The 12,139-nt window shown below is 40.0% G+C and overlaps 1 protein-coding gene across 1 annotated transcript; it reads left to right on the top strand.

Moving 5' to 3' along the window:
- Positions 1–3,784: 3,784 nt before the first annotated feature.
- Positions 3,785–9,402, top strand: AP5M1 (adaptor-related protein complex 5, mu 1 subunit; the record flags this gene model as incomplete). Its single annotated transcript, XM_010076437.1, has 7 exons — positions 3,785–4,430; positions 5,909–6,136; positions 6,590–6,729; positions 7,485–7,570; positions 7,673–7,788; positions 8,054–8,150; positions 9,229–9,402. Coding segments are annotated over 7 exons (1,396 nt in total), but the record flags the coding sequence as incomplete, so codon positions are not given.
- Positions 9,403–12,139: the final 2,737 nt, after the last annotated feature.

Genomic DNA, 12,139 nt, shown 5'->3' with positions numbered 1-12,139 from the left:
CGCGGGGGCTGCCTGGAAAATACCACAATAGTCCGGTGCCGCGTAAATCCCTTCGTTCCTCAGAGTGCTGCAGGCCGATGGACATTTCTGAGCCTATTTTGAACATTTCTAGGTTCAGACAATGGGATTTGCACAGCCGCCTAAATCTGGGGCTTTTTTAACTACTTCTGCATTTTGCACATGACTTATTTTTCCTGTGTTCCTCTTTTTATTAGTTGCTGTGAAGATTTTAGTCAGCTCTTTGCTGTCCTTGCACGGAAAAGGACAAGGTAGTGGTTCTGAAATGATGTCAGGTGAACAAAATGCGGAAACAAAACAGAACATGTAGAGCAGAAGTGTAGAAACGAAATAGAACAAAAAGTATAAAGCATATACTTTACTTATATTCTCTGTATTGTTCTGTAACTGTACAAAAAGTACGGTATTTTCAGGCAGAAATTTAGCTTCCCCTTTGATTGTAATTTTTGCATACAAAGATGGGTTTTTTTAAAGTTTGTGAATGAAAGGAGGACTTTTTATTCAGAAGTGTTACAGAGTTTTAAGTAAGACTTTGAGCTAGGCAAGCTGGTTTTGTTAGTCTGGCAAATTTTGTTGTCATTTCCATGTACTCTCTGTGATTTCAGAGGACTCAATTCCAAAGAATGAAAGGGAAAAATAACTGAGGGGTAGGAAAAGGAAAATACTGAAACCTGGATAGAGAGATGTGACTTACAGTCCTCGTCTGAATTCAGTAAAACTGAAGAGAGAACCTAGAAAGATTAAAAAAAAAAATAAAAGAGCAAGTAGACTATCTTCCATCTTCAGGTGCAGACAGATCTCTGCATTGGACATTCCTCTGATTGTTTTAGGATTAGTATTATGGTCCTTGTATTACCTACAAGACTAGAGATGAGGCCTCCCCTCTACAAACACAGAGAAAGAGAAAGCCTTGTCCCAAAACTTTGAGAGTGTAATCACCATGGAGGAATTGGGGGCTAGTGACAGGGATATGTGAAGTAACTTGTCACACAGTAAGCGGCAGAGACAAGGAATAGCGCTCCTTTGAAAAGAGCAAACTATACTTGATACTTCAAGTGATTTCCAGACTTAGATCTTTCAAGTTCTCAGAGGAAATAATAGGGCTGTGGAAACCCCAAGTTTATCCTCCTAACTGACCTTAAATTCAACAAAGCGCACAGACAATATAAAGAATGCAGATCACATGGCAACTGTTGGTTTCGGGACTTATGCACTCAGCTGGAGATACGTGAGCCCTGATCTTTAACCTCAGAGAAGACATCTGGGACATCAAAGCATTCCACCTTTTTTGACCTGATCATAACTTAATTCAGGCAAGAAGTATGGTGTCTCTCTTGAGTCACCAAAGCTCATTCACCCCTGGAAACTTTCGTCTTTTAAAGTTTTCATGAGTTTCTAGAAGGGAGTACTGAAAAACTGAGACCTGAAGGACTAACTAATCACCTAATGAGAGAGCTAAAGCTGGGAAGATTTGGAGGAGAAGATTGCTGTGACATGGGGACAGCTTCAGCAAATGGAGCAGGCAGATTGGGACATGAGTAAGACAAAACTAGACTGAAATACCACCTCTTCCTTTGTTTTGGAAACATCAACCAAAAATAAGAGATGCTCGCCAAGGTTACATGTAGCCTCTTATCAGCAACCTTGCTCTGGAAGTCCTCATAAATTTTCAAGCTGCAAAACCACTCTGTTTCTTTGCTCTTCAAAATAGATGTGAGACTGCAGGGAGCCTTTTCACTGTCATCTGTATCCTGTTTACGGATTTCGTCGCTCTGGCTTCTCTCTCCTATGCTTGCTTTTTCCTTACTGAAAAAGAAAAAACCAAACACCTCTAGATGCCTGATTAAGAGTCAAACAGGAAAGCACAGTCGCTGAAAATAAGTCTGAGGAAGTGTAACTGCCTCTGGCAAGATACTCTACTACTCAGTTAAGGAAAGATGGTGTAGGTGGGACTTAAAGTCAACAGGATAAGAACCATGCAAGTGTTCAGGAGCAGAAGGGGAGCGCTACATATGGAGGTCGTAGATAAACTACCACATTGCTGGGATTAGAAGTTCCATGCCAATTTAAGCTACAGACTGTCAATGTGTCTTTAAAAAGGGGAATAAATGAAGGCTTTTATATATCTGTGCTTTTTTTCTCCCATGTTTGTGTGTAAGCATGGCTCTGACTGCAAACAAATGTGCTACAAGGTGATTCATAAAGTGTTTTAATTAGTTGCCTGGCATGTAACCTGTGATATGCACTTTGAGGGTTCATGGATAGCTACTAAGGGAATCCACAAAAGAGGATGTTGAAAAGCTAGCCTGTTATCAAATTTAATGTAAGAGAGACTCAGGGGAGCCTGCAGTTCCAAAAAAGGATGAAAACCAATGTATTAGTGGAAGTAATAATTTTTCTTTTCTTGGCTATTTATTAAAAGACAACTCTTCAGTTCCTGTTGATAGATTTAGGTTAGCTTGAGAAGAAATTCATCCCTCGTTCCTTTTAAAAGTAATACTGCTTCAGAAGAAAAAATCCCAGACGTAGCATTAGACAGCTAATTTTTGTGAAATATTATCTCTAGGAAGTTTCAAATGAAATACATACATCGAGGCAACAAAGCAGTTTTAAAATACACAAAACCTTGTGTCTCTGTAACATGATCACATCTTAAAATACTCAAAAGTAAAAAATAAGAAATTGTGAAGCAATCATAACAGCTTTAAGTGACATGTATTGCACTTGCAGTGTGGAATCCATTTTGCTCCCCCTCAAAAACCATGCAACTCTTGTTGGAAAAATTGGACTTATGTACAGTGAAATATTTTTTTATTTATAATATTGTAAAGATTTTTAGTTAATCTTGTTAATCAGTTAAAACAACTGCTGCAGATCAATTGTATAAGCTCAGAACAGCGATGAAGAACCTGTATATAAGTAACTTGTGTTATACTGTCCCATAAATATAGTATTTAGCAGAGTAGCAAAGCTGTAGCAGTAGCATACTATATCTAGGCAAAAAGCTGTTATAGTTGAACTTGATTATGTGGGACATCTGTTTTCTTAAATGTCTGAAAACTTGTCTTCAGTGTGATCTTGCCTCTTAGAAATATTTTGCTGTTGAAGTTTCTCTGCACTGGTGTGAGTCATGCTTGGGTTCGTTAGTGTCATTTAAACTCCTTGTACCTTTGTGCAACAGGAGGGGTAGACAGACAGATTCGCTTTTTATCAAAAAAATGAGTGACTGTATTTGCTCAAAGTTTCTAGTAACGATCCAGCTGCTAGAGTGAATCCTGATTACTTGTAAAATAGTTCTATTGACAGTGATTTAGATTCTGATCCCATCAATGTTTCTATCATGATGCTGCTGGCTCCCACTTACACAAGGTTACTTTTAGAACCAGGGGAGCCTTTGGCAGTTATTTGAATACCTAAAAGAAACCGATCCTTGAATGTATCACTATTCCAAAGATTTTTACAATGCTTTTGCACTCTCTGACAGCCAGAAAAGGGATAGCATGGTTCTAGGAACTCTGTTAGTATGGTATTTCATGGAATCATAGAATGGTTAAGGTTGGAAAGGACCTTTAAAGATCATAAAGTTCTGACCCCCCTGCCATGGGCAGGGACACCTCCCACCAGCCCAGGTTGCTCAAAGCCTCATCCAGCCTGGCCTTGAACCCCTCCAGGGATGGGGCATCCACAGCTTCTCTGGGCAACCTGTTCCAATGTTCGGGTGGGAAAAAATGAGTAGCACTAACACGCTGTTATTTCCATGTCACAGACGTTACCCCACTGTTGAAATACGTGCTGCGGCCTTCAATGGGTCAACACATGTGCCTGTACCATCTGACAGCGCTTTTCTTAAAGCTTTGCTTTTTGAACTGAGACTCATAGATGACCATATTTTTGTGGAGCATCGAGATACGTGTACTCGAGTCAATCGTTCGTCAGTATACTCAGTTCGCACTGAAGGAGGGGATCTCTGGCCCGTGCTTGCTTTTCAGAAGAGTGGTCTGATATATGCCTGTCTTCCACTGGTTGAGGAGACCTTGGAGCCACGGCCACCCCTCCTTACCGTTAGCGGGCTGTCGCAAGGACTGGCTCTTTTGTTAGGCATTGTGGACTACATCTCTCCAAGTCGGAAAAATGAAGCAGAGATGAGTGCAAAAATAGGCCAGCTACGAAATTTGCTTATACAGGCCTGTCCACTTGGTACCCCCTTAAACACAAACATACGCAGCTTAAACAGCTCGTTCGATGACATTCAGGAAATGCCTACAGATGAGAATCAGCCGGCTTGGAGATCCAACACGTATAAAGGCAAACCTCAGGTTAATGTCTGTATCAGTGAAAAAGTCAAGTGTATGCAGTATGACAAGAGAGATGTTGTGGACACATGGCAGGTTTATGGAACTGTAAATTGCAAGGTGAGAGCATTCTTTGTGCAAGTCTAACCAAAGTATTTTTCATGCAAGGACACTGAGAAAGTAAATACTCATGTTATTTTAGGTTGGTATGTGATCAGTGAATTTCTAATACTTTCTAATATTTGAATGTATAACAGACTATTACATATTACACTGATGTGTCAGCCATGGTTTTTTATTTTGATCTTCACTGTTTTTCCTGCATGCTTCATGCATTTTGTCAGTAACTATTTATGGGACTTAAATTTCCAGCAGTAGCTACATTGCCTGTATTTTCCCATTTTTTTTCTTATTTTAAATGAAATACGGAGAAATCATTTCATACAGTCTTTGCATATAGAGACTAAGAAATGATAGTGCTAACACCAAGTTCCCAGCTATCTAATAAGCAATGTGTTACATAGTGATTAGAAACAATTTCTGAATGAGTCTTCTACAAGTGTCTTTACATGAGCATTTTTATTTAATTTTCCTACAAAACAAAAGTTTAATCTTCTATCCTACTTTATTCTATTACAACAACATTTTGAATCCACAAATGCTGTTTGTTTGGCTGATGTAACAACTGTTGATACAGAAACTGGTGAAAGATTCTGGTTGTATCTTATCTGGAATGTTTTTATATGTGACAATGGTTTTCATTGTTTAGTACTGAAAATTGGAGAATGCTAAATAGATCAACAATAATTATTAAATATATTAATATTTGTGTTTTCTATAGTTGATGTATTTAACATTCTTTGTTCTGAATTATGCTTAGGAAGCACACTATATTATCACTGTATTTGTAACTGCTGGTGTTTTGAGCACAGAAAGACCTAATAAAGTGGATCATGGTAATTTAATTATTTCCAAGAGGTAGGATACTCCTCTCCAAAGGAAGCCAACCTAAGTCCTGCGCTTCTGAAGATGGGATTATGTGGGTGAACAGCTTCCTGCTCTCAGAGGGGCAAGTTTCTAGGACATCTTGCAGAGGGGATGGCCTTACATAAGAAGAAAGCCCTGGTGTAATCATGGGCTGCTGAGCTGGCACACAGAGGGACTAGACAATGGATACACTGCACATGGTTGCCATGAGAAAGCTGACATGGGACCACAGTGGCCATTAATAGCGTGCTTGAATCCATTAAGCAGATGCTGTAAGAGTAACTGAAGTAATTAGACTATCACCAAGTGTGTTTATGTAACGTTCATAATGATGTAGCTCTACAGTAAGTCCTTGACTTGCTTATCTGCTGTTTTCTTGCTGAAGTGTACTTGTCAATGAAGGGACATTTAGCCAAGACTTTGTCACTAGCCACACTGTGGGAAAGGCTACAGAAATGGCAAAGGGACTTTGTTTTGAAAGTATTTGTCAGGACTAATGTTTGAAAAATTTTTAGTGTGTTTTTTTTAATATTTGTATTCAATTTTTGGACATTAATTCTGACTTGAGGGAAATATTTTGGAGTAACTTCTTGACTTCATTTTTTTTCAAGTGTGACATAGAGGGATCTGCACCAAATGTAACCCTTAGTTTGAATCTCCCGACTAATGGTCCTCCACTCCAAGATATCGTGGTCCATCATTGTGTGACTTCTGTTGACCCTGCCATGCTGATGTCCAGCAGTGCTGAGCCACTGGATGATTCTGTGTATAACGGACCTTACAAATTTCCTTTCATTCCTCCTTCAGATTCATTCAACTTGTGTTACTACACTTCCCAGGTAATAACATCCCTGACCCTCGTTATTTTCCAGTCTTCAGATGGGAATAAAAATACCGGTGTTGTTGAACGTCTCTGAATGAGTTTCAGTCTGATACAGGCAGGTAAAATGTTTTTCATATATTAAACTGCTTGGAAAGCATTTCAGGACTTGAGTGATCTGAGTCACATTCAGGACATGCCAGTACCTTTGACTGCTTCGCCTGGCTGCTCTTACTTTAAATGAACCTGAATTAGAAAAAAAAAATGAATCCAGGCTGAGATGTCAATTGCATATGCCACAAATCTACATGTCACAAGCAGCCTGAAGAGTTTGGCATATAATGTTCAAAACCAGTCAGCAATTAATGTGTGTGTTATTTTTTTTAAAGTACCATAGCAATTAAAACGGTATAGAACTGATCTTGTGATGATGGTGTTAACTTATCTTGAGAATTAATATAGTTTTTTCCAGGTTCCTGTTCCACCTATTTTGGGATGTTATCAATTCATTGAAGAGGGATCACAGTTAAAAATGACAGTTAATTTGAAGCTTCATGAAAGCATAAAGAATTATTTCGAGTACTGTGAAGCTCGTATACCTTTTTTCAACAGGTAAGAATAAAGAAATCCTAAATAAATTTCTTCCATTTCTTTGTGATCTTCCTGAAATTAACCTGTTGGGAGTCAATTTAACAGATTATGCTCCATCAAAGTACTGCCAGGGGATACTGACCCTACAAATGTCAGGAAGCTACCTTGGAATTCTTGTAATTTACAGAATACAGAATCATACCAGAGTATTTGGTAATGTTCTGAATACTTCTCTTGCGCATCCTGTTTCCCTGTGGTATTTTTTCACGTGAAACACTGCCACGTCCTCCAGGTGGATTAGGTCTTGAGCTCACTTCCAACACAGGGTTACCTGTGCCTAAAGACTGCTAATCCTAGCTACAGATCAGCTTATCAAAAATATAGCTATTTAAAATTAAAACAATAGTTTTCATCTAAGCCTCTCCGACAACTGCTATGACTATGCTGTCACATAACTATCATGAAAATTTAAAGATTAAACGATACAAAGTTGCTGATGCTGAACATAGTGTTCCTAAAATGCTGTCTGTGTACTAAAAACAGTTAAATATCAGCAGCTCTTTTATGATTACTAGGTTGAGACCACAGTGATTTCCTCCTGCTCTGTAATTTCTTTACATAAATTACGTACGGTGTGCTCAGATAGGTGTGATTTATCTGTATGCACATAAATAATGACTTTCAGCATTTTATTGCTTTCTTTAACAAAATGGGTGTCACCAAATACCGAATGATCCTAATTCCAATGGCTTTCTTTCTCCTCTGTCATACTGCAGGGGCCCAATCACTCAATTAGAGTACAAAGTTAGTTATGGCCAACTGGATTTGTCACGAGAGAAGAGCCTACTGGTTTGGGTCATCGGTAAGCAGAATACCCCTGTGCACTCTTACTCCCTCCCCAGTCAGTTTTGTAAGGTGTAGGCACAGCTGTATAGTTTCTTATAGATGCTGTTTCTGGCTTTAGGACAGAAGTTCCCTAAATCTTTGGAAGTTTCTCTGTCTGGAACCGTGTCTTTTGGCACTGCAGGCAAAGAGCACCCAACTGATTATGTTTGCACTGGGAACACTGCTTATGTAAAAGTAAGTCACAGGCTTTGTCAAAAGAGGCCTTGGTAGTAATTTTTTAGTTATCTTAAATTGGCTATGAAGATACATGGATTTTAAATCAGACATCATTATTAGCCTCATTGTTCTCAGCATGGAGTTTCTGTTTCCTTGCTTACAGGATTTGACATCCTGTCATTTTGGAGTATGCTTGCACACAAGAGCACATAACACAGGTTGCCAGTATTTGCATGGCAAGCGTGACAACATGCATCTGATCATGTTTTCCATCTTTCTGTAGCTGTATTTTAGGATCCCAGACTTCACACTTACTGGATGTTATGTAGACCAGCATTCTGTTCAGATCTTTGCACCAGGAAAACCCAAAATTACTGCATGTGAGTAACTAAAAAAGTAATTTAACTGAAACTGCATGTTGAAGTTATAAACTGTATGTCAATGACTAAAATTATGTAGCTAAAGTTGAACCAAGATTGCTTGGGACATCCCAGAAATTTTGTTCTCTGCTTTGTATTTTTTTTTTTTTAATGCTTAATGCGTCCCTGGAGGAAGGACTGGCATCTCCCTTTCAGATTAAAGCTCTTATTACTCAGTTACAAAGTCAGTCGTTCTCTTGGGCTCTCTCCCATTTGCCCTGGGATGTTTTACTATGCTCTGCATAATGGCGGAACTTCTACTGCGAGGGCAGAGAATGCCTCTCCGTAGTGTGACCTCTTGTTTACGACATTTTTGTCAGAGACATGATATGTGGCAATACCCAGGTACAGAACTCAGCTCCTGCATGCAAGGTGAGGCACTTGCTGTCAGTCATCGCACCACCATCCCTTGGTGGATGTGGCTCTACGTCGAATCTGTGGAGCAGAAACCAAATCTGCTTATTCCTGAGTTAACACATGACTACCTCCAAGTCTGCACCAAAAATACACTAATTGGGAACACAGTAGGCACTCATTAGATCTGAGCAGTACTGTCTAAAGGAAGCATTTTTATTTTTAGCTGTCTATCTGCTCAACTTCTGTCAGTCATGTTAGCAGAAGTCTGTAAATGCCTTTTGAAAACTGCGATCTACACTGTTAATTTTGTGACAGGTCACATTCAGTCCTAAATTGTAACACAAAAAAATCAACATTTTCATACTGTATGTTTTATATCGTATATGCAATTTATATTCATTGAATAAAATCCAAGACATCCACCTGCTTTTGACTTAACCTCTGTTTGAATTTTAAGCTCATGACTGATATATTAGTAAAAGTAATTGAAGCTGAGACTTTAAATGTCTCATTATCAGAAATTATTTTCAAATAGTAAGAGTATTACAGTTTAAAGAGGCCATTATACCTTTTCTGTAAACTAGTAAGGATGGATTAGTAGTTTCTTAACTTGGAAGAAGGAATGTCTGATTGTAAGGCACTCTGTAATGCTTATTTTTCTTGCCTGGTTTTTTTTTTTCAGCCCGGGAACTGATTTCTTCTGATTACTACATCTGGAATTCCAAAGCACCAGCACCTATGGTATACAAAGCCTTATTTGACTAATTTGCTTGTGAATTATTTTTGTATTTAAACAAATCAGACAGCTGATGAGAGTAGTGTCATGATACAGTGAAAATAAATGTTCTCCAACCCTTGTACTTTGTGTGTTTGCTTAATAATTTCTGTTGAGGAAAACCAAAAGAAGTTACTTCCCTTAAAATCATAACTTGGCTTTGAATTGTTTAGTCCTGGATAACAGGTTAGAGAAGACAATTTGAGATGTACTTGCTGTGGCCATTTTTATTTTCCCTTCTAGTACTATCTGGTACAAAATTAGTACCTACAGATACAGACTGGTACGATTGGGCATGTCTTCCGGGAGAGCTCCCAGTTACTTCACTGGTTTTGTAAACCAGAGAGCTCATGGGATGTGAAAGCTTCCAGTGTCTTATTCCTGTCCTAAAGTCACAAGAATCCGTAGGCCCCAGATTAACTTGACAGTTAAAAGCAAGAGTTCTGTTGTTTTCACGGGATGTGTGCAGAATACATAGGAGTCAATAATTTACAAGAATTTTAAGAGGGAGTATGGCATAAGCAGTGCTTCTAAAAGTGGAAATGATACAGGAGTCATCATTGCCTCTGTCAGCAGAAGGGGTGAGTTCCCTTTCACACATGCCTGTGACTGCAGTGCTCTGAAAACCAACGTTGGTGAGGATCCAGAGACATGAACCTGGTTTTTCAAATCACAAGACTAGCTCTGAGCAGGCAAAACCAGCCAAGTTTGCTGGAGCTCCCAAAAAACATCACTGAGATGTTTTCCCTGGAAAAATAGGCAGAAAAGGACTCAGTTTACAGAGGCAGACCACTAATTTTGAGAAGAAAATTGGTATCTGCAGGAACACAGGAAACGGACTTTAAGAGAGTTATCAGGAAATGAGCAAATTCTGAAAGGCTGGTGAAAAACTAAGAGAACCTGGAGGGCAGCATAAAAGGAGAGAAGAATGCTGTCTAATAGCCAAGCACGCTAGCTGCTCCCGCCATTTTTTAGCCCGCTGGCTGCCCCTGCCATACCTCTTGTTTAACTGTACGCTGTGTGATAAATAAGATTAGTCATTATGTAAGGAGAAAAGTTTTAAGCTATAATTTTAAAAATGCTTAGACTGAGATAGTAATCTAATTGGTTGGTTAAATGTTCTAAAAGGTGGATTAATTCAGGTGAAACATGCCGTTCAGCTGAAACTTCTCTGCAGACTTAGAAAACAGACCCATTTCAGACAAGTGATGTGTCTGTCCATTTTGGTTAGCAGGCAAAAGGTGAATTAATGATTTTGCCCAGCATCCAGCCCCTGCCTCTTACAGTTGTCTGTGTGCCTGCACACCCCCATGTGAGTAGGGAGAGGGAGTCTCTCTGCTGGAAGAGTTTAGATCATATTCTGTATACCGGCCACCCACTGCAGGGTTTTCAGTGCATGGTGGTTTCTTTCCACCTCCCCATGAGACAGATGGGAGCTGTCTGTTCTGCACAGCAGCACCATGGAGGAATGGCTTTTCTTCTTCGCAGCGTTTCCCCGAGAAATGCTATGAAACAGTAGGACTGTCAAAATTCACAGCACATTAGAAGAGAATCCCCTTGCACTTACGAGCAGAGTGTTCTTCCCAAGGTTAGGAGAGCTGCAGTACCCGGGAACGGGAGGGGGCTGCTGATTTTGATTACTTTGTGCACACGTAGCAATGCAGGTTTGGAGGGAGGTGGGTGGTGCTTGCTTCTCTTCTAGCCCTGAACAGTTTTCTACGACTTCATGCAAGCCATCAACCTGTTTTGACTAAATAAGAGCTTGCTCCGTAAACCTCTGGATTATAACTAGCACGCTCTTGCTGCAGTGCTCTGCAGCTGCTCAGGGACAGCTCTCTAGTAAGAGCGGTGGGGAGGGAGGCTGTCACTGCCTTTTTTTAAGTGTGGCTGAGGTCTCTGGCAGGCTTGAGCATGCAGCATGCCCTGTTCTTTGGAAAGCACCCATGAACGAGTCAGCCAGCAAAACAGGTAAAATTGGCACCCACCTTAATCCAACAGTCCTGTGCAACAATGGTGAGATACCCATGTTTTTAGTCAGACAAAGCCTTTCTCCCAACCTGATGGCCACACGTGTCTTTTGGGGAGGGGAAGGGTCCATTCTCATGGATGCTTCATAAATCTGAGTAAGCTGGTAAACCAGTAAAGTAAGTTTAGTAAACTAGGTGGCTGGCAACTCAGGTCTATCATGACTGAGGTACCTTTATAGAATCATAGAATCACAGAATGGTTTAGGTTGGAAGGGATCATGGAGTTCCAACCCCCTGCCATATGCAGGGACACCTCCCACTAGACCTTTTAGGCATGACCTGCAGAACACAAGGCATGGAGAGAACTGAGAAATGTTGTGGAGAGGTTTCAGGTGCCTCCTGGGCTGGGCAGGGAATGGGGATGCTGGGGAGATGCCACCAAAAGGCAGAGTTCAAGGAGTTATAAATGACTAAACCCTTCTGTGCAGCTCTGTGTGTTCCCTGGTAGCTCCCTGGATAATTTAACTGTTTCTCTACATGCTCTGACCATTTATTCCTGTTTTAAGAAGGAGAAAAAACACTTCAAAAACTAAATCAGGAAGATATGATGGAGAGCTCAGGTGAGCCTGAGGACTCCATGGCAGAGGTGGTATCTGACAGCAGTTCTGGTGGGCTCTAAAGGCATTTAAGCCCTCTGTCAGTATTCCTTTAGCTTATTAAAAAATCAAGTTTTTAATACAACAGTTTTCTTTAAAAATACTCTGTGTTAAAGGGAAAAAAATAAGAATTCTGTTTTGGTACAGAGCGCTCTTTCTTCTACAAGAGTACTTGCTGCTTGAAGTGCTTATATT

This window comes from Pterocles gutturalis, unplaced genomic scaffold (genome assembly GCF_000699245.1).
Source record: "Pterocles gutturalis isolate BGI_N339 unplaced genomic scaffold, ASM69924v1 scaffold46001, whole genome shotgun sequence".
NCBI lineage: Eukaryota > Metazoa > Chordata > Aves > Pterocliformes > Pteroclidae > Pterocles > Pterocles gutturalis.
This window is presented reverse-complemented; position numbering and strand designations above follow the sequence as displayed.